The 27,485-nt window shown below is 36.8% G+C and overlaps 4 protein-coding genes across 9 annotated transcripts; 2 read left to right on the top strand and 2 right to left on the bottom strand.

Annotated features, from left to right (window-relative positions):
- The first annotated feature begins 7,770 nt into the window (after positions 1-7,770).
- On the top strand, positions 7,771-11,603 carry LOC117923352 (oligopeptide transporter 3). The gene is made up of 6 exons (XM_034841611.1): positions 7,771-8,332; positions 8,647-8,744; positions 9,374-9,943; positions 10,023-10,278; positions 10,393-10,575; positions 10,663-11,603. The coding sequence occupies exons 1-6, from the start codon at positions 7,811-7,813 to the stop codon at positions 11,278-11,280; spliced, it is 2,247 nt and encodes a 748-aa protein (XP_034697502.1). The 5' UTR covers positions 7,771-7,810; the 3' UTR covers positions 11,281-11,603.
- A 383-nt stretch (positions 11,604-11,986) lies between these two features.
- On the bottom strand, positions 11,987-22,450 carry LOC117923353 (SNF1-related protein kinase regulatory subunit beta-2). Its single transcript, XM_034841612.1, has 4 exons — positions 21,739-22,450; positions 20,687-20,865; positions 20,424-20,586; positions 11,987-12,632 (listed from the first exon to the last, which is right to left on the bottom strand). The coding sequence occupies exons 1-4, from the start codon at positions 21,973-21,975 to the stop codon at positions 12,306-12,308; spliced, it is 906 nt and encodes a 301-aa protein (XP_034697503.1). The 5' UTR covers positions 21,976-22,450; the 3' UTR covers positions 11,987-12,305.
- An 848-nt stretch (positions 22,451-23,298) lies between these two features.
- Positions 23,299-25,719, top strand: LOC117924398 (acyl carrier protein 3, mitochondrial). 6 transcript variants are annotated; one of them, XM_034843037.1, is made up of 3 exons: positions 23,299-23,380; positions 24,819-25,045; positions 25,287-25,719. In XM_034843037.1, the coding sequence occupies exons 2-3, from the start codon at positions 24,830-24,832 to the stop codon at positions 25,476-25,478; spliced, it is 408 nt and encodes a 135-aa protein (XP_034698928.1). In that variant the 5' UTR covers positions 23,299-23,380; positions 24,819-24,829; the 3' UTR covers positions 25,479-25,719. The 6 variants fall into 6 exon arrangements, with proteins under 6 accessions (XP_034698928.1, XP_034698926.1, XP_034698924.1 ...); XM_034843035.1 differs by lacking the exon at positions 23,299-23,380 and adding an exon at positions 23,405-23,511; XM_034843033.1 differs by lacking the exon at positions 23,299-23,380 and adding an exon at positions 23,570-23,600.
- Positions 25,656-27,232, bottom strand: LOC117924397. Its single transcript, XM_034843030.1, has 2 exons — positions 26,910-27,232; positions 25,656-26,228 (listed from the first exon to the last, which is right to left on the bottom strand). Exons 1-2 carry the CDS (start codon positions 27,154-27,156, stop codon positions 25,885-25,887), a joined length of 591 nt encoding a protein of 196 aa, XP_034698921.1. The 5' UTR covers positions 27,157-27,232; the 3' UTR covers positions 25,656-25,884.
- Positions 27,233-27,485: the final 253 nt, after the last annotated feature.

Here is a 27,485-nt window from a genome sequence, read left to right as displayed (position 1 = left end):
GCAGGGTGAAGCTTATCTTGACTCCAGTTCCACTACTTTCTGCATACAAGGTCATGATTAGTTGAGAGTTGATAAATCCCGATTAATTAATCATCTTGTTTCTTAAGTTTTGAGATATGTACCACAACATCTGTCAAAAACAAGTTATCTCAGTCCAGTTTCAATGCATTGCCTATTACTGGCATAAAAAACTTGTTGGTAAGGGAAAATATTTCCCTCTATTAATAGTATGTTTCAGAAACCATTCATCTTCATTTATCCCTGATCTACTATTGGCATTGAATGTTCTACAAAATCTTCATCATCTCCTTCATTCTCTATTTACTATTTGCCCTGATAACACACTTTTCTCTAGTCTGACTTGAGTCATTTGCTTGCATTATACTGCATAAGTTCCCCATTCTCATCTTGGTGGCTAAATCTGTTTGGCACATATTTTATGCCGTATGCTCGAAACAGTGCAGCTGAGGAAAGGCTTTACACTAATTTTCCAGGAAATCCTTCTGCCACAAATGGACAAGCGGTAAATTAGCAACTGTGTGTCAATTTCTTGCACTACCCTCTGGATTGACTACTGCTTTTTTCTCTCTTGATGGGAGAAACTAGTTGTTCTGGTATCTTGAATTCTATCCCTTTAACCTACGTTACATGTGGGGCCTAGCATTGTTGAGTTCAGCACAATGCCTCAAGCCTGAAAATTTTCAGGTGACACCAGGCTGAGTCTAAAAGGTTCTACTCAAATCTTTTTCTGAGATGTATTACTGAAACAAAGTTCATCTTGCTAGGATCCATTTGAGTTCCCTGACTTGCATATTTTTTCTTTCAAAACATTGTTATGTTTTCACGTTGGTATAGCATACATGTCACATTCTTGAGATCACTCCTTGATATTACATTCTAAACCAGCTCTACCTTAGTAGACTTTGTTCATGGAATTTTTAAAAAAGATCACATCATGGTGGGCTTGGGAAGATATGCCCAAGGTTGTGGTCCAATTCCTAAAGCTCGTGTTCTGCATTAGGTCTTCACTATCACAGAATTTGCCAAAAAGAGAGGACTCCCAACCAAGTTTGGGCTTCAAGGAGAGGTGCCCACAATGGTGGTCCTTACAATCCTTGTTTAGCTATTAGAAGTATTTGGTATAGGGGCATATTTCTCTTTTAATTTGGATGGACAGTTTAGAAGGTTTAGAATGAGTGGCACAGCATAACTGCAAATCCATCCCCCCACAATTCCAAATACGGACACGCCTATTAGCCACTGCGGCCTCACCATATGAGCCACACATGGTCATGGAAGATGCCTTTGGACAATGTACTAATCACTCATTGTCATGTCCAGTCGAACCATGGATTAATGGTGCATAGCCTGAGATTCTTCCTCGATATGAAATGGTGCTGTCAAGTCTTTCATGTGACTTCTAAACCTCTTCAAGAACACAAAAAACTTGGGGTCCATATCAAATGTTCGATAAATTCCCAAGGCTCACTACATGCTTTTTGTACTCTTTCGCTCTCTTTGCAATGGGACATACGGGCTTATACTAGAAATATTTTCTTTTTGATAGGGAAGCTCATACTTGAAATATAGAATACTGCAAGCAGGTGTGTGTTGAGCACACTGAGGTACAGAAGAATTAGACCTCATGTCACTTGGTGAACTCAACTTCAAGGCAATGACACATTGAACTTAGGCCAAGCCATACAAAAAGTGAAGGTGACTGCTAAGGCTATTTTCAAGTAAGCATGGTGGGGTGGTACCACGGCCATAATCGATAGAAGTAAGTGGGTAATGCTTAGCTAGAAAGTGGCACTGATGTGCTACATCTTAACCTCATTTGTTTGTCTCAAGTAGGGTGGTTCTGTAGACTGCCTTGAGTGTATGTTTTGGGAGCCTCTCAGATTCCAAAACCATCTCCTTCCAAACAAGAACAGCTAAAAACCTTTCCTATGGTCACTCTCTCACTCGCTATCTTCTAGCTTTTCCTTCACTCTCCTGCTCTTTCAATCTTCAAAAACAAGCCCTCCTTCTATCTCCACTTCTCTTTTAAGTCTTATGATCATTTCGTACAATTCTTGGGTCAACTCCATACATTGATCTCTCAGCCCTCCATAGGGGAACCATGTAATGTTCTAATGGAGTACTGTGTCCCCCTACAATGTAGACCTTCATAGTGGAACCGTCCACAATGATTCACATTTTTCATAAAAGGTGTTTCCACATAGAATGTGACTATTATATGGATATTATTCACTCGGTTGCTAATGTCAATGGGTTTAAACTATAGTAGGTGATATTTATATAATATCAAAAGTGAATAATATTTACATGGATGATGACAAAAAATTTAAACTTTTGATGTTTTTTTATAAAGTGGTGTCATTAGAAACAACTTTTTTGTCCCAATTTCTATACTTGAAGTCTTCCTTATCTTTTGCATTTGCTTTTATAAAGAAAAGGTACATTCTCAATAAATCACAATGAAAACCATTATTATGATGGTTGACCACAAGGATTGGAGATAGAATAGATCATTATTTGGATAACTCATCCTCGGATTTAAGAGCAACATTATTGCACCATAACAATCCCTCCTTTAGTATAATGCTCTCATGACTCAAATTCATGACCCTTAACTCTAATATCAATTATCGGATTGAGTTATGATAATTTCATTTGAAAACCAATTGGTCAATGAGGGTAGACTAAACCTTTTATGACATTTGACATAACACTCCATAAGCCTGTTCTAAAAATTATCATTTGGGTGACCAATCCATGGACCCAAGGGCAACATATTTGCACCCCAACAGACACTCTTACAATTGGGTAGTTTTTCTTGATGATGTAGGGGTGAGTACAACTACAAAAGCAAATGGATTGTTGACATGATATCATAGACACCACCCAATAATATTGCATACAAGGAAGAGTAAATTTTCTAGTTTAGTCAACTTACATGTGCTTTTCCACTAGCTAGCTACCGACCAAAGTGAAAAATGTGACTCGATCTTTTCTCTACATCTTCTCATCTTCAATTGAAACCATTCCACAAACCACTATCCAAGAATATCTTTACAGATAGGAAAAACAAGGGGGAATATGTTTATGTAGGAAACCAAAAGGCCCATGCTTTGCTTTTTTCTTTGATGGGCCTTTTGGGGAAACAGATGGTTTGTTCTAGGCCATCCATAAAGGGGGCTTTTCACACTTTTTCCTCCAAATTGTTCAACAGAAAATCATTGCATGACAATTCCTTCTGACCCACAAAAGTGACAACATCTAGTTTAGTTTCCTAGCCTCTAGCCATGGAAAAATACAAAAAAAAAAAAAAAAAAAAAAAAAAAAAAACAACATAATGAGATTAATTATAAGGATGATAGGTCGAGTCGGTTAGATATATATACCGTTGGTCCAGTATCAACTAACAGAATGAACTTTTAGATCAATCGATAGTTTAACATCCTATCAGAAACTTTACTTATTTCACAAACTTTCAACCAAGTTTGGCATCAAATGGTAGTGAAAGAGGCATGTAGTCCAAATTCAATTGTGGAAAACACAAGCCTCAAGGAGTACCCAAATGGTTAGGTTTCTACTTTTTCCAAGTGATGGAATGGGAGAAGCGACTCATTTGGGCCACAAGGCCCACACTTTTTGTTTTGGTTGGATGTGGTAGATGCAAGGTCCTCTTCATCCAAGAATTCCAACCCCAAAAAAAGGACAAGTCTCATCATCACGCCCTCCAGTGTGAACTCCCACACCAAGTTGGGTTGAAATTTTGAACTTAGGATCGTACACTCTTAGGAAATTCTCCAAGCATTACCAATCTCACTAAACAGGGAAAAAAGAAAGAAAGAAAATAGACAAGCAAGCTTATCCCTTGAGCCCAAAAATATCCATACCCCAATTACAAGCCTACGAGTTAGATTTTTGGATGAGATTGAATAAATACGAGACATGAAAGTCCATTTTTGACCTCAACAAATTTTAAAAATAATATAGGAGATGAATGTTTATGAAAAAAGAATGCATATATAAGTTAATGCATATGTAATAAGTTTATAAATATAAGAAAAATATTTCTTTTAGGACTTTCACTAAAACTTCGGGATGTTGATCAGCTCACAATAATCAATATTGGATAAATTTAAGGTGTTATTAATGACAAAATTCGAATTCAAGATTATGTAGCTAATACTATACTTTCTAATATTTATCTTAATTAAGAATACATCTATTACAAAAATATATCAGGATATGTTAATAATTTATAATGGAAATTAATCTTCTAAATTATTTAGACTTTGTTTAAGAGTGAATTTTTGAAATAGTAAAAATAAATTTTATGGTCAAAAACACCTTTAAAATATATATATATATATATTAAATTATCTAAATAATAATTGACTTTTCATAACAAGGTTTCTAACAAATGATGAGAGCCTCTTTGAAATGGATCTAAATTTAATAAGAATCTTTGATGTTATGATTCGATTTTCTTTGGATTGCAATCACACTTAACGACGTGTGAATCTTTTCAAGTCAAATTTCAAAGTCGAAAAATGGGAAAATGGAAAAATCCTTTGTATATGATGGGAAAAGGGAGAATTATTAAGTGCTGGGGCAAGGGTTATCGGAAAGATTAGAAGCATGTGTTGATAAACTGAGTGCGCGCATGGGGGGCTTGAACAGAGTGCGCCTTTGTGTTTCACGGTAAGAATGAACTCAGAGGGCGAGACCATGGTCAACGCTGAGCCAGGGCTTGACCCCGCTGCTACATGGGCTCCACCACCACCACCACTATCCATTAAAATGATCGGTTCCCAATTCTCCTGCCCCTCTAAAGCCTGCCTTCCCCTACTTTTGCCTTGAGCTTTGTAAAGTCAAAATGTAGACCCCACTTCTGCAATGGTCCCATACCTCCCCTACTTTAAAATATTATTAAAAACTATAATGACATTTTTTCTATTTTTAAATTTTAAAATGTAAATAAATAAATAACGTATATTTAAATCACAAAGTTTGATATTTTTGGTCATATACATATAGAGTATATGTAAACTTCATGCAAGATATGTGTAGAGTATGATGCACATATAGCATTACATTAAATAAGGGGAAAAAAATTTAACGTTATATAAATATGAGTTTTTTTTTATCTATTTTAAAGTTATAAAAACTCATTTAGACTTAACTATACGAGAACATTATGTTTATATAATGAGTATTTGTGATATCACATGCTAAATAAATAAAAAAGTTATTAATATTATATAAATGTAAGATCTTTTTAACCTTATAAATACATTTTAAAACCGTGAAAACCTATTTGAGTTTAGAACAAATATTATGATAACCCACATTATTATTTATTTTATGAATTCAACAAATGTATTTATTACTTGTTTTAACATATTTGAATTAAATAAATAATAGAAAATTATTAACCTCATTATTAATAAAGCTAATAGGTTAATTTTATGAATTTTAACAAAACCTAATTCAATGTTAATTAGTTATTTATTTAATAATTAAATTATATTTGAATTTATGCTTTTAATTTCATTATATTACTCGATATTTGGGTTGCCTTATTTAATGGTTGTTGTTAACAAGACACCAACTCGAATTGCCACGTGGGTACATGGCAAGTCATCAACGTTAACATAACGTGTCCCTAGATCCCATGTGGGGACCACATCATCTCGTTCAGAACAGAAAAGTCCGTTTTATTTTTTGCCACGTGGATTCCAATATCCTTGTCCGTTGCGAGCAAAACACGAGCATCACACGTGGTCCTCGTCCTACATGGCAGAAACACAACGACAACGTCAGGTGGCGGCAGCTGGTACAGAGCTAGCAGAGTAACGGCGTTGACTGTCCGTCATAAGAGTTGAGCCCACTTTATCCGACGTGGTACGACCACAGCGGGACCCACGGAGGCGAACACGTGTACCGACATCGTGGCATTTGGTGAGTCGAGAATGGAAGTGTGTCAGACGCGGTACGGAACGTGAAATCACACGCTCCGAAAAGGCAGCAGCCACCACCACCATTGATGGCGCTGATTGATCCAACTTCCCAACCATCCTACTTCTTCGAATTTACTAAACTAACCTTCCACTTCCTAAACCCAATTGAATAAATTTAATGTCACTTCATGAAAGATCCCAAAAAATTAGGGTTTGTCTCTTCGTCTTTAATTTTGGTATTTTGGATCGCATGCTTCTCATTATAGTTTAATAACATTTTTATAATAATAATAATAAAAGATAAGTCCATGTCATAATTTACCGCCATCATATTAATTATTATGGAAATTATATCACCAGGGAAGAAAACTAGTAAATGACCAAATTATCCACACATTCTTATCACAAGTTAAGAGACGATAAAAATTGACATATTCTTTATTAAAGCAATCCATATAAATATCATCAATTTTAATTTTTTTTTTTTATCTTAAAAGATTTATTAACAAATCTAAACTCGACAATTAATAGTGCGACTATTTTAAGCATTTAATCAAAACTAGTAAATGACCAATTGTCCACACATTCTTATCATAAGTTAAAAGACGATAAAAATTTACATATTTTTTATTATAACATTCCATATAAATATCATCAATTTTAATTTTTTTATCTTAAAAGATTTTTTAACAAATCTAAACCCGACAATTAATATTTAAGCATTTAATCAAAACTAGTAAATGACCAAAATGTCCACACATTCTTATCATAAGTTAAAAGACGATAAAAATTTACATATTCTTTATTACAATAACCCATATAAATATCATCAATTTGAATTTTTTTATCTTAAAAAAATTATTAACAAATCTAAACCCGATAATTAATAGTGAGACTATTTAAAGCATTTAAGCAAAACCTATCTAAAATCGATTGAAAATTACATTAAACTACACTTTGGAAGGATTGTAGAAATATACACTATGAATAATCAAAGAATATGGCTATCATGTGACGAAGAATGTTGACAAACCCATATTTGTCATATTGTATATAAAGAATATACTGTTAGATGGAGCAATAATTGAATCAACCAGACTCTCCCTTGTCCTAATTCTCCTATAGTAGGTAGATATATTAATTAATGGACAATTCCAAAATATAGAAGCAGTATATGGCATCTTGGATCAATTATTATTTATATGAGGCACTTTCCCTATCGAGGGTAGTATAGTAATCTTACAAAATACAGTTAGGTCACACTTATCAGGACCATAGTCCCATAGTGAGGGTACTATAGTAATCTTAGTAAACACAGTGAGGTCACCTGTCAGGAGTCAGGTTGAAAGACCAAGGTCAGATTTCAGGACCATTGTCCCAGGCTCCTAGCCCCTAGGCCAAGGACAGTGCCCCAAATCAATCCCTATTCCGTTAAGGGGATTTATTTTAATTATATTTAAAAATAAATTGATAGACCAATTAGAAAATGTTTACAAAAATAATTTTCTATCTTAAAAAATTGTTTTTTTTAATTGTTCTAAAAATATTTTATTTTTAATAATAAATTTAAGATATTTCCATGGGTTTTTTTTATATGATGTTTTAAAAAATATTGTATTATGTTAAATAATTTTTTTTTTAAATGACTAAAGGAAAAAGTATGAATAAGTGAAAAAAGAGGCCAGGGGTATCTCTGTAAAAGTGGGTTGCAGGTAAGGTTTTGAACTTTTGAAAGGGTGAGGGTTATTCGTACAAGTATTATATAAATAAGGGTAATCAAATCTCTGAAAATTTATACTCACTCTCAGGCTCTCAGTCTCAGCTATCTATCGTCAATGGCGTCAACCAAGAACGAAGGCGGGGGTCGTACGGACATCCCCACGACGAACGGAAAGGAGGCGACACAGGCCCCGGAGGGGGAGAGGACTCCGGTGGAGGAGGTGGCGCTGGTCGTGCCGGAGACCGACGACCAAACACTTCCTGTGATGACTTTCCGAGCATGGTTTCTGGGAATCATTTCATGTACTCTCCTCATATTTCTCAACACCTTCTTCTCCTACCGCACGCAGCCGCTCACCATATCCGCCATTCTCATGCAAATTGCGGTGCTGCCCGTCGGAAAATTCATGGCTTCGACTCTTCCAAGGAGGGAGTTCAAGGTTTTCGGGTGGGGTTTCAGCTTGAACCCTGGGCCGTTCAACATGAAGGAGCATGTAATCATCACCGTATTTGCTAACTGTGGGGTGTCTTATGGTGGGGGTGACGCGTACTCGATCGGCGCCATTACTGTCATGAAGGCTTACTACAAGCAGAGCTTGAACTTCCTCTGTGGTCTCCTCATAGTCTTGACTACTCAGGTGAATTTTCTTTCTGGAGATAATTATCGGCTCTGTTGCCAATTGCCATGGTTTTGTGTCTCTGCTGCTGGAAGATAAGACTTTTTCAGGCACCCATTAATGCCATTTTGATGTTTTTATGTGGGTTTCTGTTGTAGAGGATAACATGTTACCATGTGAACAGGGTATTTCTGAACTTATTTCAATTAAAATGTGTCCTTTTTTTAAAAAAAAAAATTTGTCAAGATTATCCAAACAAATGTTTATTACAAGAAACCGACTGTTTTATATTTTCTGGGGTTTTGAATTCTGTTGTTGTTGATGATGATTTGCAGATATTGGGATATGGATGGGCTGGGATGCTGAGGAAGTACCTGGTTGAACCTGCTGAAATGTGGTGGCCTTCAAACCTCGCCCAGGTTTCTCTCTTTAGGTCTGTCTTTCTCCTTTGACTAATGATTATTTCTCTGCAAAGACTGAAAACATTATTCTTGAAACTGTTTTTAGCCAAAAGATATATTTCTGAAAAGTAAAAGTGAAGCAGAACAAAAGCATCAATGAGTGGGGTTTAATCGATTGTTCTGATGAAATCCAAATCCAATTTGAATGATTTCCCCTCCCCCCCCCCCCCCCCCTTTATTTTTTGTTGGGGGTGGGGGGCGGGGTTTCAAACATTTTGAGTTGAAGAAATACAAAATTCAAATGAATATATTATCCCCTTCTGGAGATTTTGATCTTTCCGGGGAAAGCAAGATTACCCTGTTCTGTGTTCATGTATGGCTCATGGGCTGTGTGAGCTTTCTCTGTATAATATTCGCCTTTCAGGAGACAAGAGGTATAACTTTAGGGGTAATAAAAGAAGGCAAACGAATGGGCAGATGAACTCCTTTGCTAATTTGTTATTGGTTTTTATGGAGAATTTCAAAGGGCTTTATTCCAGAACAACTCTACGCTAAATGCCTAAAAGTGCTAAAAATAAATTATACCGTTTCTGCAAATTAGGTGTACTACTTCCCCTTTTAGGCTAGTTCTGATCAGTTCTATAATTTTTTTTTGTTACAGGGCACTGCATGAGAAAGAATCAAAGTCAAGAGGCCTGACCCGGATGCAATTTTTCCTTCTTTTCTTGATGGCAAGCTTTTTTTACTATGCCCTCCCTGGATATCTATTCCCAATCTTGACATTCTTCTCCTGGGTCTGCTGGGTTTGGCCTCATAGTATAACAGCACAGCAAATTGGATCAGGTTACCATGGACTTGGGGTGGGTGCCTTCACACTAGACTGGGCAGGGATATCGGCTTATCATGGCAGCCCCCTGGTCACACCCTGGTTTTCCATTCTCAATGTTGGGGCTGGCTTCATCATGTTCATTTATATAATTGTGCCAGTGTGTTACTGGAAGTTTAACACCTTTGATGCTCGAAAATTCCCCATTTTCTCTAATCAGCTCTTCACTTCTACTGGGCACAAATACGATACCAACAAGATCTTGACCCCACAGTATGACCTTAACATTGCTGCTTATGATGGTTATGGAAAACTCTATCTTAGCCCCCTGTTTGCCCTCTCAATTGGGTCGGGTTTTGCACGATTCACTGCAACCCTCACTCATGTGGCCCTGTTTCATGGCAGGTATGATGCTTGCTTCCCCTGAAAGTTGTATATGATCTAATTCTGGTTTATGAAATATTGATTGGCTTCTCTTGTCTAGGGATATCCTGAAGCAGAGCAAATCAGCAATCCACAATGCCAAAATGGACGTCCATGCGAGGTTGATGAAAAACTACAAACAAGTACCCGAATGGTGGTTTCTCATCTTATTGATAGGGAGCATCGCTCTGTCAATCATAATGTGTTTTGTGTGGAAAGAGGATGTGCAGCTGCCATGGTGGGGGATGCTGTTTGCCTTTGCCTTGGCTTGGATTGTGACACTCCCTATTGGAGTCATTCAAGCAACTACCAACCAGGTAATAAACCCTGTTCTCTGATTGATGAGGTCTTGTCTCTTCTTTGTTCTTTCAAAGCTGAAATTAAAATGAATTCGTGTCTGACATGCCAAGTTTCTTCTGGCTTCCATGCAGCAACCTGGATATGATATTATAGCACAGTTCATAATAGGGTATGTCCTACCAGGAAAGCCCATTGCCAACCTGCTTTTCAAGATTTATGGGCGAATCAGCACTGTTCATGCCCTGTCTTTCTTGTCTGATCTTAAACTTGGGCACTACATGAAGATTCCGCCCCGGTGCATGTACACAGCTCAGGTCTCTGAAGCTCCTAAAACTAATACATGAAACCGATTAGAACTTTTGTACTAACATTTCAGTATCATCTTTTTGTTGGATTTCCAGCTGGTGGGGACACTGGTTGCTGGTACTGTCAACCTTGCGGTTGCCTGGTGGATGTTGGGGAGCATTGAGAACATCTGTGACGTCGAAACTCTCCATCCTGACAGCCCCTGGACATGTCCTAAATTCCGGGTCACGTTTGATGCTTCTGTTATATGGGGTCTGATAGGACCACGGAGGCTGTTTGGACCTGGAGGGCTTTACAGGAACCTGGTATGGCTGTTCCTCATTGGAGCTGTCTTGCCAGTCCCAGTCTGGGTGATGAGCAAAATCTTCCCGGAAAAGAAATGGATTCCTTTGATAAACATACCGGTTATATCTTATGGCTTTGCTGGTATGCCACCGGCAACTCCCACCAACATAGCTAGCTGGCTCATCACTGGAGCCATCTTCAACTACTTTGTGTTCCGGTACCACAAGAGATGGTGGCAGAAATACAACTATGTTCTGTCTGCAGCATTGGATGCTGGGACTGCATTCATGGGGGTTCTTTTGTTCTTTGCTCTGCAGAATGAGAATCATAATTTGAAGTGGTGGGGAACAAAGTTGGATCACTGCCCTTTGGCAACATGCCCAACTCAACCAGGTATCGCTGTTGAAGGGTGTCCGGTTTTCCAGTAACTATGTAGCGCCGAAGATTTGGATACAATGTAGAAGAAGGATGCTAGAGCTGGTCATAGAAGGAATTGAACCAACTACTCAGCATTTTCGGAAATGCTTGTGAAAGAGAGGGTCATCCTCTTTATCATCATATCTATGTCAGTTAATATTTGATTGCCGGTAAATGCTCACATATGTAAGCTAATGAATAAGAAGCTACCCCCCTCTACCTCCATCTTCCCATCTTATTACCCTTTTTCTCCTTTCTGCTATACACAATCTGCTGGATTCTCAATGTAGATGACATAAAGCAAGTTCAAGCCACCCTTTACTGTATTGGTTAAGGTGGATGACCCAAAGGAAAGGTCTAGTTGATGGCTTTGGTAGGTCAGGTGACCGTGTGGAATCATTCTAAGAAAAAATTAAAATTTTGCCCTGATTCATAGATTGTCCCAATCCACAGCACATGGGGCTAGAATTATATAATGAAATATCTGCAATGGGTCATCTAAAGAATTGAGATACAAAACCTGGCAAGGGCTCTAGGTAGGGGTCCTGTTTCTTTGTTCCCTAATAACCTAACCATGAGCAGATATCTCCATGTAATAATGACTCATCAGTGACCACTAGTTGCAAGTTGAGATTTCCAAATGAGTCAGTATAAAGAATTGGATAATCCAGTATTATATTCAGTCAGAAGCGCATGGATATTTGGTGTAGAAGCGTATTAAAATGAAATTCACCAATAAAGTTTATTTTCCTCTGCTGCAATATAAGGGTTTTCTAACAATGGGAATGCAAAATTTTTTTGTCTGTCTTGATGGTTTCTAGTGGAAAGAGCAGCTGAACAGTACAGAGGGAGGAATAAGTAAATACATCACAGATGGCCATCCAGCATTTGCATTATGTGCATAATACCCAAGGTTTTTTATATGACTCTTCAGATTTTTACTTAAGCAATTAACACAACATTTTGCCTCTTCACGAGATATATCAATTGCCTAAAGGGGATTTAAAGACTCCAACTTTGGACCAGATACCTTATTTTACCTCTGCAAGGACTTGTACAGCACAACTGTCACATACTTGGCTCGAAACCTATTTGTTGAACCAAGTGCCACCACTGACGGGCCGCTCTTGCCTTTCTGCATGTAAAGATGGTTAAGTACTACATGTTGAGGTCTTGGCATTGGAGGCGGAATCTCCACCGCAGATGAAGGCACATTGAGCAGTGTCATTTGCAGGTGTGGAGGAACCAGGGGTGGCTCCTTTGCAAAATCCTCAGAACCAAGTTCCAAGTTGTTATAGCTCGAGTCTGGGGACTGTGGGGGTTCAAAACCAGAAATGCTTTCAAGGTCTTCAGGAACATAATCCTGCACATTACAGTGGGTAAACACCATATGTTTCAGTCAGACATTCCTGCTGGCAGCCAAACCTACTTACAATGTGTTTTGCAGTAGATTAACCATGTCCAACTGGCAAAACCCTAATTAAAAGGAATAAATCAGAACCTAGATGGCCATGACAGAAGGGGAAAAAAAGGAACCAGAAATGTAAGTCAGTCTGCATCTGCCTGTGTGTGATACATCAAGAACTCTATTAACAACTATATTTTAAAATAGGGTTGAAGCCGGGAAAGTACCAAAAAAGAATAGTATAGTACCTGAGAAAAAAATTTAAAAAAAAAAAAAAAAAAAAAAACCAGCCCCCAAGGAGGCTCAGTAGAAAAGATCCACCAACAGTTCGGCTGCTCATTCGTCACACAACCGCAATACCCTTTTCCAGTGAGGAACCACAAATACTTCAACCTCTTTCCCCCACCCCCCTTCTTTGTGCCAACAATATACTGGTCTTGGCAGGGAAAACACCAGTCCATGTGGTTTTGTTCAAAAATTCAGAATGAACTGTTGAAAATTGGGTAAAACATTGAACCTAGTTCAATCTGAGATTCTGATTCTCTTAATATTCAGGTTAAATTTTCAGTATTCTTTGTCTATGGGTTTCAGAGACTAATATAACCATGGTTGTTTTAGGAGGTGCTTTAAGCGCATCTAGGCTCAAGGCAAAACCAGTCCCTAGCTATAGCCTCACCTACCAACGCACACATTGTTGGAAAGGCCGGCCTCATTGTTTTTCCCTTATAATTTTTATTTTTGGAATTTCTGACAGTAAATTGTTACTTTATATAATTTCATTAATTTTTTGTTGGGATGATTCTTTCAAATGCTTAGAATCTTGAAATTTTGTTAGTTTGATAGAATTTTGGTCATAATTTTTTACATGCTTCCTAGGTTATGTTTCAATTCATTCAGGCATGCACCTTGTATTGTGCCTTGCACCTAAGCCTCAAAAGACTTTTGCATTTTAAATGACCTTGCACCTTTCAAAAATGTGACAATGACCACTGTTATCTCAACAATTCCAGAGAGGTTATCCAAACATTTCAAAGGCATGTTCTGATGGTTAGTCTAGATGTGCTGAACTGGGGTCTAGTATGTCAGGATTTTTACATATAATTAGCCTATTATTCTTTGTCGAACATGGAGACACATTCAGGGTTATGTACCATCAAATGCCTACTATTTTCTCATTTCCAATAATCCCAAGCAACTCTAATCCCAAGCTTCAAGTAGTTGGCACACTACCATAAACTAGCCATTTGGTGACACTCGTCATGTCAGGACTTACAACAGCAATTCATCTTTTGTGTGCACGGGTTAAAAAGATGCAAGGTTGTTCGTTTACCTAGCTAGTCATGCATGGACTAGTTTACATGTATTTGGGCTTCAATTATCAAGCAGTAGAGACTTCACAAATAAAACACTTAAGGATTGGCATTCCATTGCTGTCATTTTAATGAGTATGGTTATCATCTACACTCCCAATGTGCCTATGATGGGACAAGGACTGTTAGCCAGTGTGTTATCTTAAAAGAATAAAGTAAGGTGTAGATCAACCAGAAGAGGAATGCATAAACTAATTTGTCTTAAGGAGGAATCCTACAATTCCATCTGTTTCATGAGTTTTTTCCTTCTTTTTTTTCTCTCCATTTTGGCATGGTTCATCAGGGATCATTTGCATATAATTAATGTATCATTTTCTTCTCAAAAATGGGGCGAAATTCAGGGTTATGTACATATCAAATGCCAACTATTTTCTCATTTCCGAAAATCCTAAGTAACTCTAACCAAGAGCTTCAAATGGTTGGTGGACTTACAAACTGCCAAAGCATAAACTAGCCATTTAACTACTTTCCTTATGTCAGGACTCAGGACAGCAATTCTATTGTGTGTGTGGAGGGAGAGGTGGGGTGGGGGTGGTGTGGGCAGCATCACACACTCCATAAAACCCATGAATTGGTTCTCATTTTTCTCCATCGACAGCATCACATTAATGCAGCAGAACCAACAACATGAGCAAGACTAACAAGAATTTTTTGGGGTCAGCTTTACATATAAAAGCATAACCATCAAGGTTGGATTATTTTATGAGTGGCTCTCGCCCATGCCAGCACATGGGTAAACAGGACAACCATCTTCTGTTTTGACATTTGGGTTTATAAGCAGTTTGGCCAATTTCCCAAAAGTGCAGAATCCCCATGATGTAGGACAACCCTAGAATGGATGTCTACAATCAAGTTGGTGGGGTAGGGTTTTTTTATCTTTTAGGGTTTGAGGAGAGGAACAAAGGATAAAGCTTTATGGCAGCTAAAAAAATAAAATAAAAATATAAAGAAAGAAGATAAGAACAAGAGATAGAACCTTGAAATCTCACCAAAGCCTTCTATGAATCTCATCCAGAAGAAAGGAAAAAAAATAGTCTCCCCATTGAGAATTGCATTACTTGAAAAAAAAAAAAACTAATATTATTTAGTCACTCTTTTTTTTTCCTTGATTTATATCAATTAGCCTTATTTATAGGCTTCTCTAAGAAATCCAAATTCTACCAAGATTCTAATAACCTATCATGACTCTTATTCTAATTCTCCTATAACCTAATTAGCTAATTTGACTCCAACAAATACTCATTCTTTTTTCTTTTCTTTTTTTCTTTTTTGATCAATAAGCAGAAAATTTATATAACAAATACTCATTCTTATTGAACTCCAACTAATACTAACCCTACTTAGAGTTTAATTTATGTCCTTCCTTCCCTTCTTGAATATACTTTAAAAGGCTTTCCCCATCACTCATCACCCCATCAACACCATTATCTCATCTATTTCTCAAAGGGATAAGGAATTCCTGACATGGTGTCATTAAAACCTTAAGCAAGTCCATTAGGCATTAAACTTGATGGATAGTTAACCTTAGGAGGATGGTTTAAGCTCAATAGCAGTGCCTAGTCTACCAATGGACCCAGAGGTGCCACTGCTCTCATTAGAATCACTGGGGGCAGTTGTTGAAGGTTTTTTCATTTATTATAGACCTCTAGGCCTTATGGGAAGGCTACTACCTTCCTGAGTGGTATTTGCAAGTTCACTATGAGCTAGATGAGGAAATGGCCATTTGATATTTGTTATAGGAATTTTCAACTTGATGTTTCCAAGCCACCCATTAGACTAGCCACTATGGAAAATTTTATCATACCTACCACAAGTGGAACTTTCCCTTGGGAATTGTAGCTGACATGGGCTTGGACCAAGACTACTAGATTAGTTTACTGTCTGCCACTTGGTAGTGTGTTAAATGTCCTTTTTCTATGAGGATGCTTACAAAACTTCCTCTCAAATTGTTCTCCCTTTTCTATGCCACACAGACACCCTGAAGTATTAACTTACTGTGTGTACCTGTGTCAGGCATGACATGAAAATGGCTTGGATGTGGGTTGTTTCTGATGTGCCTATTTGTAATGCTTACATTTAATAGATGTGCCAAACAAAGAAAGAGAGGAGCAAATTCCCAATTCATAGTAAGTAAACTTTCTAACATTAGACTACACTCCAATTGAGCTACAAATCCTCTTCCTCCAAAAGTACCAGGCTCAGCATGATGAAGCCATTATTTACACTTTCCTCCTCATATTCATGAAACTACCATGCCAACTAGGTACAATATCCTTTAACATCTAGACAAAACCAAAGTCGACCCAAAAAGCGTAACACCACAGGCCAAAGGCTCAGACCACAGAACCAAGGATCAAAACATGGTCAATGGACCTGTCATCCTTCCTGCACATACAATACCAATTCACAATAGGACAAAATCCAGTTTCTCCTAGTCAAACCTCAGTTAGAACATTTTGGCATCTACAGCATGTTCATGCATTCTTCATGACTCACCAGTTTCTTCATCAATTTCAGAATGCCTTAAGATTCTAAAAATGGACAAGCTAAGACCCATGATACTCTCTACAGTGCTTCCAATGCAAGAAAAGATATGTCATAAGCATATGACAGTTAATGAGAAAGAGGCCATAAGCATATTCAATTCAGAAAAGCATAAGCTATACAACATCATAGTTTCAACTATTCATCCAAGACAAATGTATTCAACAGCGAGGAGACACAACTTGATTCAAGTTGAAGGCACTACAAAAAGAGAAAAATAGAAAAGAATGTGAGTCGATGCTGTGGGAAAAGACATGATAGCCTATGAATGAATAGACATGATAGTCTGGCTCAATGACCAAAGCAGCTTACCATAAAATGGGACCTTAGGCGAAAACTTTCAATTGGGCCTTTTCTAATATTATATACAATAGTATTATTTATCAATTTATATAATATATAATTTTATTTAAAATTTATTTTTCTTGCTTTTGAGATGCAAACTTGCTAAAAGTTCTATTAAAATATCTTTTTCAATAGATAATATAGCTACTTCACTTAATCTTTCTTGTGACATGGTAGATCGTAAATAAGATTTTATTAATCAATATTTTCAAATACTTGGGGAGTAGAATTAAATATTTTATTAATAAATTTCTTGTCCTCACTTGTTTTATTTTCTTCTAAATTATTCTCATAATCTTAAATTTTTATTTTTATTTTTTGATAGCTAAAATAAATATATTGAAAGCATTATATGAAGGCACACCAAGGTACACAAGTTGTATAAAAGGAGACAAGAAAGCAAGAAAAAAGAAAGGGCAACAAAAATGCAGCCTCCCCTTTCACGAAGACCCTAACCAGTCTCTCTCTCTCTCTCTATATATATATATATATATGTATATATATAGGTAAAATAAATATATTGAAAGCACTATCTAAAGGCACACCAAAGTACACAAGTTGTGTACAAAGGGAGTCAAGAAAGCAACAAAAAGCAACCTTCTCTTTCACGAAGACCCTAACTAGTTTATAAAATCAAACATGGTTAAGGAGCCTCCATCTATGTACATCCTAACCCATAACAAAAGAGTGCAAAGAAAAACTAATTTTAGCGCTTGATCAAGCATTTCTTTGCTTTCAAAAGATCTTTGGCTCCTCTCCTTTCCTAATGTCCAAAAAACACAGGACATGATAACTCTCCAAAATTTCTTCTGTTTTTTACCCACGAAAGAACCATGCCACCATAATAAAGTCTCTTTTACCAATTGTAGCACCACCCATGCCACCCTAAACAAGAAGACAATCAAATTCCATAATCCTCGAGCTCAAACACAATAAAGGAGAATGTGGTTTACTGACCCTTCCTCTTCCATACAAAGAAACCATCAATTCACAAGAGAGTTTTTATCAATAATGTTGACATTATACTTTTGATCATCATAATGAGTATCTTTACTTTTACGATTTTGTTTGATTATGTCAATATTTTATAATTTTGTTGGTCTAATATCTTCTAATTGTTTGAAGAACTAATGCTTCTTCATGGTCTATTAAATCTTTACCCAAATCTTGTTTATTATTACTAATATATTTATCTAGGGCTCATTTTTGAGATTCAATTACTCTATCTATTTTTTTTCTTCTTTTTTTAGAAAAGAGAAAAAAAAAAAGTGAGTGAGAAAGAAAGAATTAAAAGAGTAGTGAGAAAAAAAAATCGAGAAGATAGTATGACATAAAAATAAGGAAGTTGAAGCAAATAAAAAAACTTATTATAAGTTTTTACTATTTCAATTTGTTTTGGAACAATACAATTAGAATAATAAATGCTAATGGCTACAATAGGTAGTTGAATCACTTAAAACAAATCATTTTATTTATTAAAAGTTTACCTATTAGTATTTGTTAATATCTCAATACAAAACATATTTAGATAATTATAAAAATTTGGGTCTTTTTTTTTCTCTTTTAGTTTATCATTTAACTAACATAACAAATCTATCAATAATTATTTAGAGATATCTAATAAAAACTAGAAAAATAAATAAAGGAATAATTATAAAAAAATTACAGCCTTTTATGGAGTAGGGGCCTTAGGCGGTTGCCCTACTTACCTAAAGGTAAGGCAAGCACTATCGGTGATAAAAGGATACACGTGTCAAACTCCAAGTACTTGTATTTAAGGCTTTGTTGAACTGAGCTCTAGTCTGTAGATGAATTGCTCATTCAAAACTAATGAATCCAACCTATTGTTGATAAATTGACTTAAGTACCCTATACTAGATTCTCACAAGGTCACATCCATAGCCTTTGAAAACTAATGATACAAAAATGGTACATAGGATAAGTGCATATTCATGCAAAAAAAAACATATCACCCATAAGTGTCACATTTTAAGCATATATTACAATATACACTAAGATACATTCAATAACATGTAGAAGCTAAAGACAAATTTGAAAAGTTAGAACTTCATATTAGGCACACAAAAACATTTGTCTCAATAATCCAAGCAAGTTATAGTTATACCTGATAGTTTCATTTTTGGTATATCAGCTGAGGACATGTAGGAACTTAGAAACTTTAGCATAACAATATTTAATAGCAAACTAGTTGGAATTTGGAACTTAAAATCCCAGTCAAAAATTTAAAAAGTCGATTTTGTAGATTCTACCATGAATTATATGGCATTAAAACATTGGATTATGAAGGTGCTTACTCTGGATAAACTACAGATAAGAGGGGTGCAACTCCCAAACCGTTGTTTTTTGTGTGGTTGTGAAGAAGAGAATGTAAATCATATTCTTTTACACTGTATAGTAACTAAAGTCCTATGGGATATTATTTTTGGGTTGATAGATGTTAAGTGGGTCCTCCCAGAAACTGTAAAGGAGACTCTTATCTCTTGGAGGGGCTCATTTGTAGGGAAGAAAAGGAAAAAGATTTGGAAATCCATTCCGTTATGTATTTTTTGGACGGTTTGGAAGGAGAGGAATAGGTTAGCCTTTAGGGGGGGTGTGTTGAATACTCAGAGATTAAAGAATTCTTTTGTCTGTAATTTGTGGAGTTGGGCCAAAGTGTATTTAGGTGAGGAGTTTTTCTCCCTTATAGGTTTTTTGGAGTGGATAGCTTCCACTTAAGGGGAAGTAGTTCTCTTTGGTCCTTTTTCTCTTTTTGAGGCTTTTGCCGTCTTGTATACTCCCTGTATGCTTTGTGGCGATTAGCCTTTTCTAATGCATATCCTGTTTACTTATCAAAAAAAAAAAAAAGTTATAAAGTTTAGATGTGTGGTACGGATAAAGGTTTACACTTACCTCTTTAACTATAGTATCACTTCAAGAAAGTGGTTTTCTATTTCTCTACTTCATTTTTGCAATATTATGTGTTTTACACATGTAGACATATTTCTTTCTATTTATTTTTCTTTTTCTATAAGGTTATGTTTGGTAATGTGAGGAAAAGAAAATAGAGAGGAAAAGTGAAAGGAAAGAAAAAACGAAGGAAAATAAAAAATAGATTCAAAGTCAATAAATTGTTTTTATATGTTTCTTTAAATTTATTTATTTATTTTTCTTCATTATATAAAGATTAAATAATTTTAAAATCCATAAATTTTAACTAATTTTAATTATATTTTATTTTCTTTCATATTTTTTCTATGGTGAAACCAAACATAAGAAAACCATTTTCCTTGGCAGTTTTTTTCTTTCCCTAGTATTTTCCGGAAACCAAATATTACCTAAGTATTTTCTCTATTCATTTTTCAAGATATAAAATAAAAATCATGATATATGACATGATACAGAAAATAGAAAGTTGTTACATGATAATAATTATAGGTTGCCAATTTCAGCAACATCCATAAGTCTGGAAAGAGAAAATGGGAATGTCTACCTGCAAGTCCAAAATGTTGTAAGCATTGCCTGCATCATCCTGGGCCCATGGCATGTCGGGAATGTACCTCCATTGTCCATCAACAATAAATCTGTACTGATAAACACCTGAGGGGAGCACTTTCATAATGGTGAACTCTTTCCCTGATCTCTGCAAGGGTTTTCTGATTAACAGGGTCAAGGGGTTTTAAATTAGATTCTGTTCATAAAGCACAAATGAAAATTAGAAATAAAATAAAGAGAAAAGCACTGGATCCCCCAAACCTTATCTTCCAATTATCCCATGATCCCTCCACAGCTACTTCCTTGCCACCATAGCTCCATGTAATCATAGTTGGAATTCCTTGCTCACTGCACATGTCTTCATATCCTGAAGAAGCTTGCATCCACGAATGGTTTGTGATGAGCATCTCATCAGGTTTTTGCAGTGGAATGACTGGAATCTGAATAAGGTTTTTTTAAAGAGACAATGATCAGGTTTTCTTGCATCTGTCTATAGGATAAACATCAAAACTAACAAAAGGTAAGTACTTGCATTCAATATATTTCTAATCTATGCATGTGGTCTCATAGGTCGCTTAAGGACGGTGTTCAAGCTACCTCCTCTTCCTTGATAGATTTCAATGACTGTTTGAGCACTAAGTATTAGATTGGGATTGCAATCTTTTTTCTTCTTAGATGTATACTTCCTGTGCCTCTTTTTAATCAGTGCTTTTAATATATATAGAGAGAGAAAATTCATAAATGAACAGATGTTCAGGCTGCACCATATCCTGACGGGCTTAACTTTGTTACTGGAAAGAACTGAAAACAAGTGCCTTCCCACGTACAGAAAAATTGAAGAGCACCAGCACTTGGTGGCACATGTACTAGAGCGATGACCATCCTTTATATCCGTTTACCATTTCAAAGACCAAAAGAAAAAGCTTTACAAAGAACGATCAAGCCCATAGTGATGGCACACATCACGTTCTCAAAGCAACTGCCTTGCCTTTATTTTACAGAAAAAGTAGTCAACCAAGAAAAGTACTCATATTTGTAGGTTTCTGAAAGAACAATAAATTCTTTCGGGTCTTAGATCAAACAACTAGTGGGCATCTGAAGAGAAACACATAAAGCTATACACAAATCATAATATTAATTTGTAGGTTCCCAAAACAATTTCCAAACAAATAATCATCATGACACGGCAATTTTTGAGATCAAAATTATAGCTTGTAGAGATATACACCGCCCAAAAACCAATTTGATATCCAAATAAACTGCTCCCTTAGAAGCAAGGAAAAAGAAAAGAAAAGGAATTTTAGGGAATTCACCTGAGGAGTGAACATCAGAGGTGACTGGGTAGCCCTAGGGCTGTGAGGAGGAGATTGACCCATCAGCTCAGGCGACCCACTAGATGCATGATAGCTAACGTGAGTCTCAAGCCGAGTAGCCATGTTTTGGTGCGCACCACCACTACCACCACCACCACCATCACCACCACCCTCTTCCTCCACCCCAACCGTAGATGGGCTCCCACCTCCATCTTCTCTTCCATTGACATTTCCCATTTCTCAAAAGGCAAAACCCACTTGGAGAACCTAATCTACAAGATTCCCAATACTATCCCCCACCCCAAAAACACAAAATTTACCTAAAAAAACACATAATCAAGAGCCACCCAACAAGCACAGGCCTAGTTTTGGGATTTTCCGAAAGAATTAAGCAAAATTAAAAATAAAAATAAAATAAAAACAAAGAAAAAAGTGTAGCTTTGGAATGCACCAAGAGCAGAGTGGGGGAAAAAGGTGGAGTTATTCTTCCGATGAGTTTGGAAGATCTTATGGTGGCCCAATGATGTGGGTTTTAGTGGGGGATGCTCGTCACATCATCATTGACAAAGTTATTTTTTTCTCTCTAATTTCCCAAGATGCTTCCTGCTTTCAGTGCTTTCTCCTCTCAAATTTCGCATTGTAGAGGGCTTTATTAGCCTTGAATCCTTGATAGCCACCGTATACTCGGGCTTCGGGCTTCCCCCATTACTAATGTCTTCTTTCCACATCTAACCATTTATACCTTGAAACATCCCATCATTAGACTTTGGCTCTTGGGTACTCAAGGGCCCATTTCTCCTCTTGCTTCCAAGTACTCATAAAAATTACGTTGAACCTTCAAATATGGCTCTTAAGACCAGCTAAAAAGCTCTATTAAACATGAAAAAAAATCATATCTAATATATACTAAATAAAAAATATAATTTAAAAATAATAATAACCATCATCTACTCCCAATACCCAAAATTAATCCAACCAATTTCTAACTTGAGGTCCTCATTAAAGTTTAAATTGATCTTATTTTTTCAAACACGACTTCGGTTTGAGTTATACTCAAATTGATAGGATTATTTAACAAATTTGAGTTTGGTAAAGACTGAATGGATTATTTAACAAATTTGAGTTAGGTAAGATTAAATGGGGTTGAACCTGACAAAAATTTAATTAGTAAGCATACAACATTTCAAGATAACAATAAAAGGTAAATTTACCCATATTTATAACAAAATGAAATAATACATACTATAATTGTAATTTGACTTTGTTTTCTTTATATATATAAAATCTAAAAAAATATACTGTATCAACTGAGTTCTAGTTAAGTTTGGATTGTCCAAACTCTTGGTCCAAGCCCCATCAAATTGATTTTGTGTTGAAAAACTCAATCAAGCTGGATCAAGTAATAAAAATGATTGCCTGGGCAAGCCCAAACCTAGGAGTTAGGTGAGGCCAGCCTGCCTAAATTTCATCCCCATCCCCAGCCCAGTGTCCTTTCATATGTTCTTGATCCACAAGTATGATTGAGAGGGGATTAAGGCCCATATAGAGCCCATGAGCAGTGGCTGCTGAATGATTTGAGTGTCTGTGCGAAGATAAGTCGAACACATGTGTGTATAAACCAAAGGCAGCACATAGGTGAATGGTGAGCCTCCATTTCCTGGTTGCTTCCTCATTTGTTTGTATATGATTATAAAACTTCCCCACATTTCCTCTCTTTCCATGCATTAGAAATTTTCTGGGTTGCTGTTTATATCACCTTGCTTTCTCTTTCATGTAATGGAAGCTTCAGAATCTTATTGGATTGCGAAGTTTTTATTTGGTTGCTTGTATTTGTTTGCTCTGTTTGATGGTTTCTAACTTGGGTTTGTGCTACATTGCCTTCCATGAGAATTAGCAGAAGCACATATGAAATTTTTGATTGGTTGATGATATCTTTCAATTGTTTCTATCATGGGTTTGTGCTACATTGGTTGCCATTAGAATTAGCAGAACCATATAGGAAATTTTGATTGGTTGATCAATTTTATTAAAGGGCTCCATGCATAACACATTCATTCCTCAAAACCCCATGTCAGAAGGTGTTCCATTTTGCTGTCTGCCACCTGTTTGACTCCTAGAAATGGGGCTCAGAAGAGTAGTTTCTGTTTGTTCGAGAACGTTGAGGGAGAGTGATTTTCTCTCCGTGTTTGTTAGAGTTGGTTTCAATGAGGGGGGATTTAATTCCATGTGGAGAATTAGTCTCCAACTGAGATCATGTAGGTTTTGATTTGATCACACTCACCGGTTCTGTGAAGGGTTTCTTCAACATGGTTGATTTGTATTTCTTATGTGTGGATGATCATGTATCTTAATTCTTCCATTTTCAATTTCTTAATGTATTTTGTTTTCCAGTTGAACCATGAAAGGCTTCATTTTTATTCCTTCTGGGTTGTCCTTTTTTGCTGGTTAGGACTTGTTAACTTGAAGGTTGTTTCCTATCCGGGAAACTGATAGGCTTGGGGATTCAAATATAGTTTTCATGTTTTCTGGTACATTCTGTCATGGATAGAAAAATGAAGAGCATGGTCCTCTGTTTTCACATAAAAGCTTCACCTCTAAGATCTGATTCAATTTTGGGTCCAATGTACCCAAAAATGCATGCCATGTCAGAAAATAAAAAGCTTCTTTAGGGTTCTTGCCTCTTGGTTCTTGTATTTGAGAATAGATCAACTTGTATTAGCCTTTAAACCTTGGTAGCTGCACTTGGGTCTAGTTTACAGATTTAGTGTGGATCTATACCTGCAGGTTTAGAACCTTTTTTTTTTTTTTTTTTTTTGGAAATTTTGGATTAAATCAAAGCCATGTTGAACTCTCATAATTATAATCATGTACCCTAAATAATATGCTGATTTTAAATAGGTGAGAAATAAAGCCCTATAATTCTTGAGAAACATTTAAAAGCTTCCAATCTTCCACACCCTTAAATTTAGTTGTTATCTACTTCCCTTTATGTTGCAATTTACATGCCTGTAAACTTAGATATTTATCTGTGCTTTTGATTTGTGTGCACTGACATGAAGTGGAATTTCATTGATCCTCAGCACGCCAGAACATGGAAGGCTTTGGGAACCTACAATTCTTAAGGAACACCTTATTGGCATATCTGAGGGTGAGGATCTCTCTGGGTCAATTGTTTGTTGGTAGAGGTCACAAGGTCATTGAGCCACAGATCTGCCGGATATGCACATCGGCACTTAGCAGCTGTGACCAGATAATGGATCAAGTGCTTGGACTGGTTAAGAAATTTGATAAAATCGATAGCAAGAAGGTAGTTAATTCTTCCTGCCATGATTTATTATTTTCTCTATCATCAGTTGATTTCAGATTAGTCATGAATGATTTATGTTCGGGGTTAATTCATTCTAGTTGAGACAATACCCCTGGTGGGGTTGATGTTTTATGTTTGGAATACCAAGAAATGTGTTCATCTCAGTTCAGCTTTTACCCTGCCATTAGGCAACAAGGATACTTCGATGAAATTGATGTAACTTCTCTTGACCCTTCAACAGGTTACTGCAACAGCCGATTTCCAGAAGGATTTATGCCTGGATAGCTTGGACAGGGTGGAGCTTGTTATGGCTTTTGAGCAAGAATTCTCTGTTGAAATTCCTGAAGAGGAAGCAGATAAGCTTACTTGCTGTGCTGATGTCGCAAAGTACATAGTCTCTGGAGCCCTGAAAAAACCTGTGGAGAAGCCCTGATCGGTTTTGGAGTGCATTCACAAATCCCGTCTAGAATTTTTTGTTTCATTTGTGTCTTTAAGTACAAGTTTAAGATAAGTTTTTACCCGAAACTTGCTTTTGGGACACCAAGCATCGTTAATGTCATTGTGGAACATCTGTCAAGATTCGTAGTATTTCTTTATGTAAGCAACCCTATGGTAAACAGTTTCTTCCCCCATGTGGAAGAACATCTTTATTATAATGATTGGCCGTTACTCAAGCTCAACATATAGCAAAACATTGAATTTACATCTACGCTATATCACCATCATCCTCTGTATTTTTACGATTTGTTTTATTTTTTTACAAGCACTCAATGCTGTGACTGAAGCGCCATCCAAATGAGTTGTCAGAGCGATGTTCATAATAAGTAGGTCCAAGGTGTCTACCATGACATCTCATCTTTACCAGCCATCTTCTTCATGGAAGCTGGTGAAGGCTTTGATTTCGGGTCCATGAAACTTATCGTTCTTGCTGTGTATGTCCGTATGCCATTCCCAACTGATGATAATCTTATTCCTCTGTGTTTCCTGACAAAACCTGGTTGGCAGAGCGAGTTCCTTGGCAGCTGATGAACTTCAACTGAACATGTCTTCTCCAAGTTTGGAACTGCATGAAGTTCAGAAGGAAGATCGATGATGAAATCTCCATTTTCATCTGTGACTCCTTGTGCCAAAGTTGATCTCCTTTTCTTCCCACTGGCATGGCATGTAACAGATACTGAAGCACCTGCAGGAAACTTAAAAACTCTATTACAAAATACAGTTCATGTAAGCTTGTTGATAATAATTATAGGCACATCAAACCATGATAATTGGCCACTTATTAAGCCATCCGGGGGGTTAAGAATGAGAGCGATGAGTTGATTAAACCATAATCACCCACTTAATCAGCAAACATTTGAAAACTTAGAAATGCATTAACTTGCCCACATGACTCCCAAGCAAAGGCAAAATATTGTGAGCCAAGAAGGGTTCCACAAACAATAGAATATTAATATGTTAGTAACTTCAAAAGGAATTTCTTAAAGGAGGTGAGGTAGGTAAATGAAAGTGCATTAACACTGGAATTAGATGAGAGGTTCCAAGCAGTCGTGTCAATGTAACAGTGCTCAGAGAGAGAGAGGCTAGCTTCATGTACCTGATGCATTAGAAATGACCATGACCTTTACCCTGGAGCCACAGCTCATGAAGCCTGTAAGGCTCTTCTTATACCTCACCATAGAATATATAGATCATCAAGGCACTCTGCCTCTTTCTTGAAAGCATGCATTTAGGCTTGCATCACTATCATCACATTATCGATCAGAAAAGCTAAAGTTCATGGCAACTGGTTATGATCATGTTAAGGCTGCAGGGTCCTTCTATCAATATATATCGAGGCAAGTAAACAGATAACAGCATTACCAACCTGAGATGGGCAATGAAGGATTCTGAGACTCTTTATCCAGACAAGCGTGACAAAGAACAGTGCCTGTAACCAGCACCGTTGAGAGCTTCTCCTCTCCATATCCAGCTCCTTGCACCATGTCCTCTCGGCTCCACAGCTCTGGCAGCAAGCTCTCTCTTCCAGCAGCCCCCGACGTCCCGAAGAAGAACACCAAGAATACTAGCATGATCACAAGATTATTGTACTTGCACACACAAAAGTAGCTCATCTTCTCTGTGTTTCTGTCTCCTGAACTTTGTATTTCCTGCAATGAAATTAATCAACACAGAAAGGAATCTCACGCCCTTGTTTATATAAGACAGTTTATTTTCCACATGCCCTTCTCAACCCTTCAAATTACAACCACAAAAGTTGTAATTTGGCATTGGGTTGAACGAGGGTTTGGTCATTTGACATCCAACACAAAGAGAAAGGGTTATTTCATCCTTGTCTTGGTGGTTGGTGTATAGAGATCACCTCGTGTCTAAGGCAGAAGTTGGAAGTTGAAAAAGGAAGTTAACTGTGGTTGGTAGCCTACTTCTATCATCTACTTATTCT

The sequence above is a fragment of the Vitis riparia genome, chromosome 10 (genome assembly GCF_004353265.1).
Source record: "Vitis riparia cultivar Riparia Gloire de Montpellier isolate 1030 chromosome 10, EGFV_Vit.rip_1.0, whole genome shotgun sequence".
In the NCBI taxonomy this organism is placed as follows: domain Eukaryota; kingdom Viridiplantae; phylum Streptophyta; class Magnoliopsida; order Vitales; family Vitaceae; genus Vitis; species Vitis riparia.
Note: the sequence above shows the minus strand (reverse complement) of the source record. Positions and strands in the feature narration are given on the sequence as shown.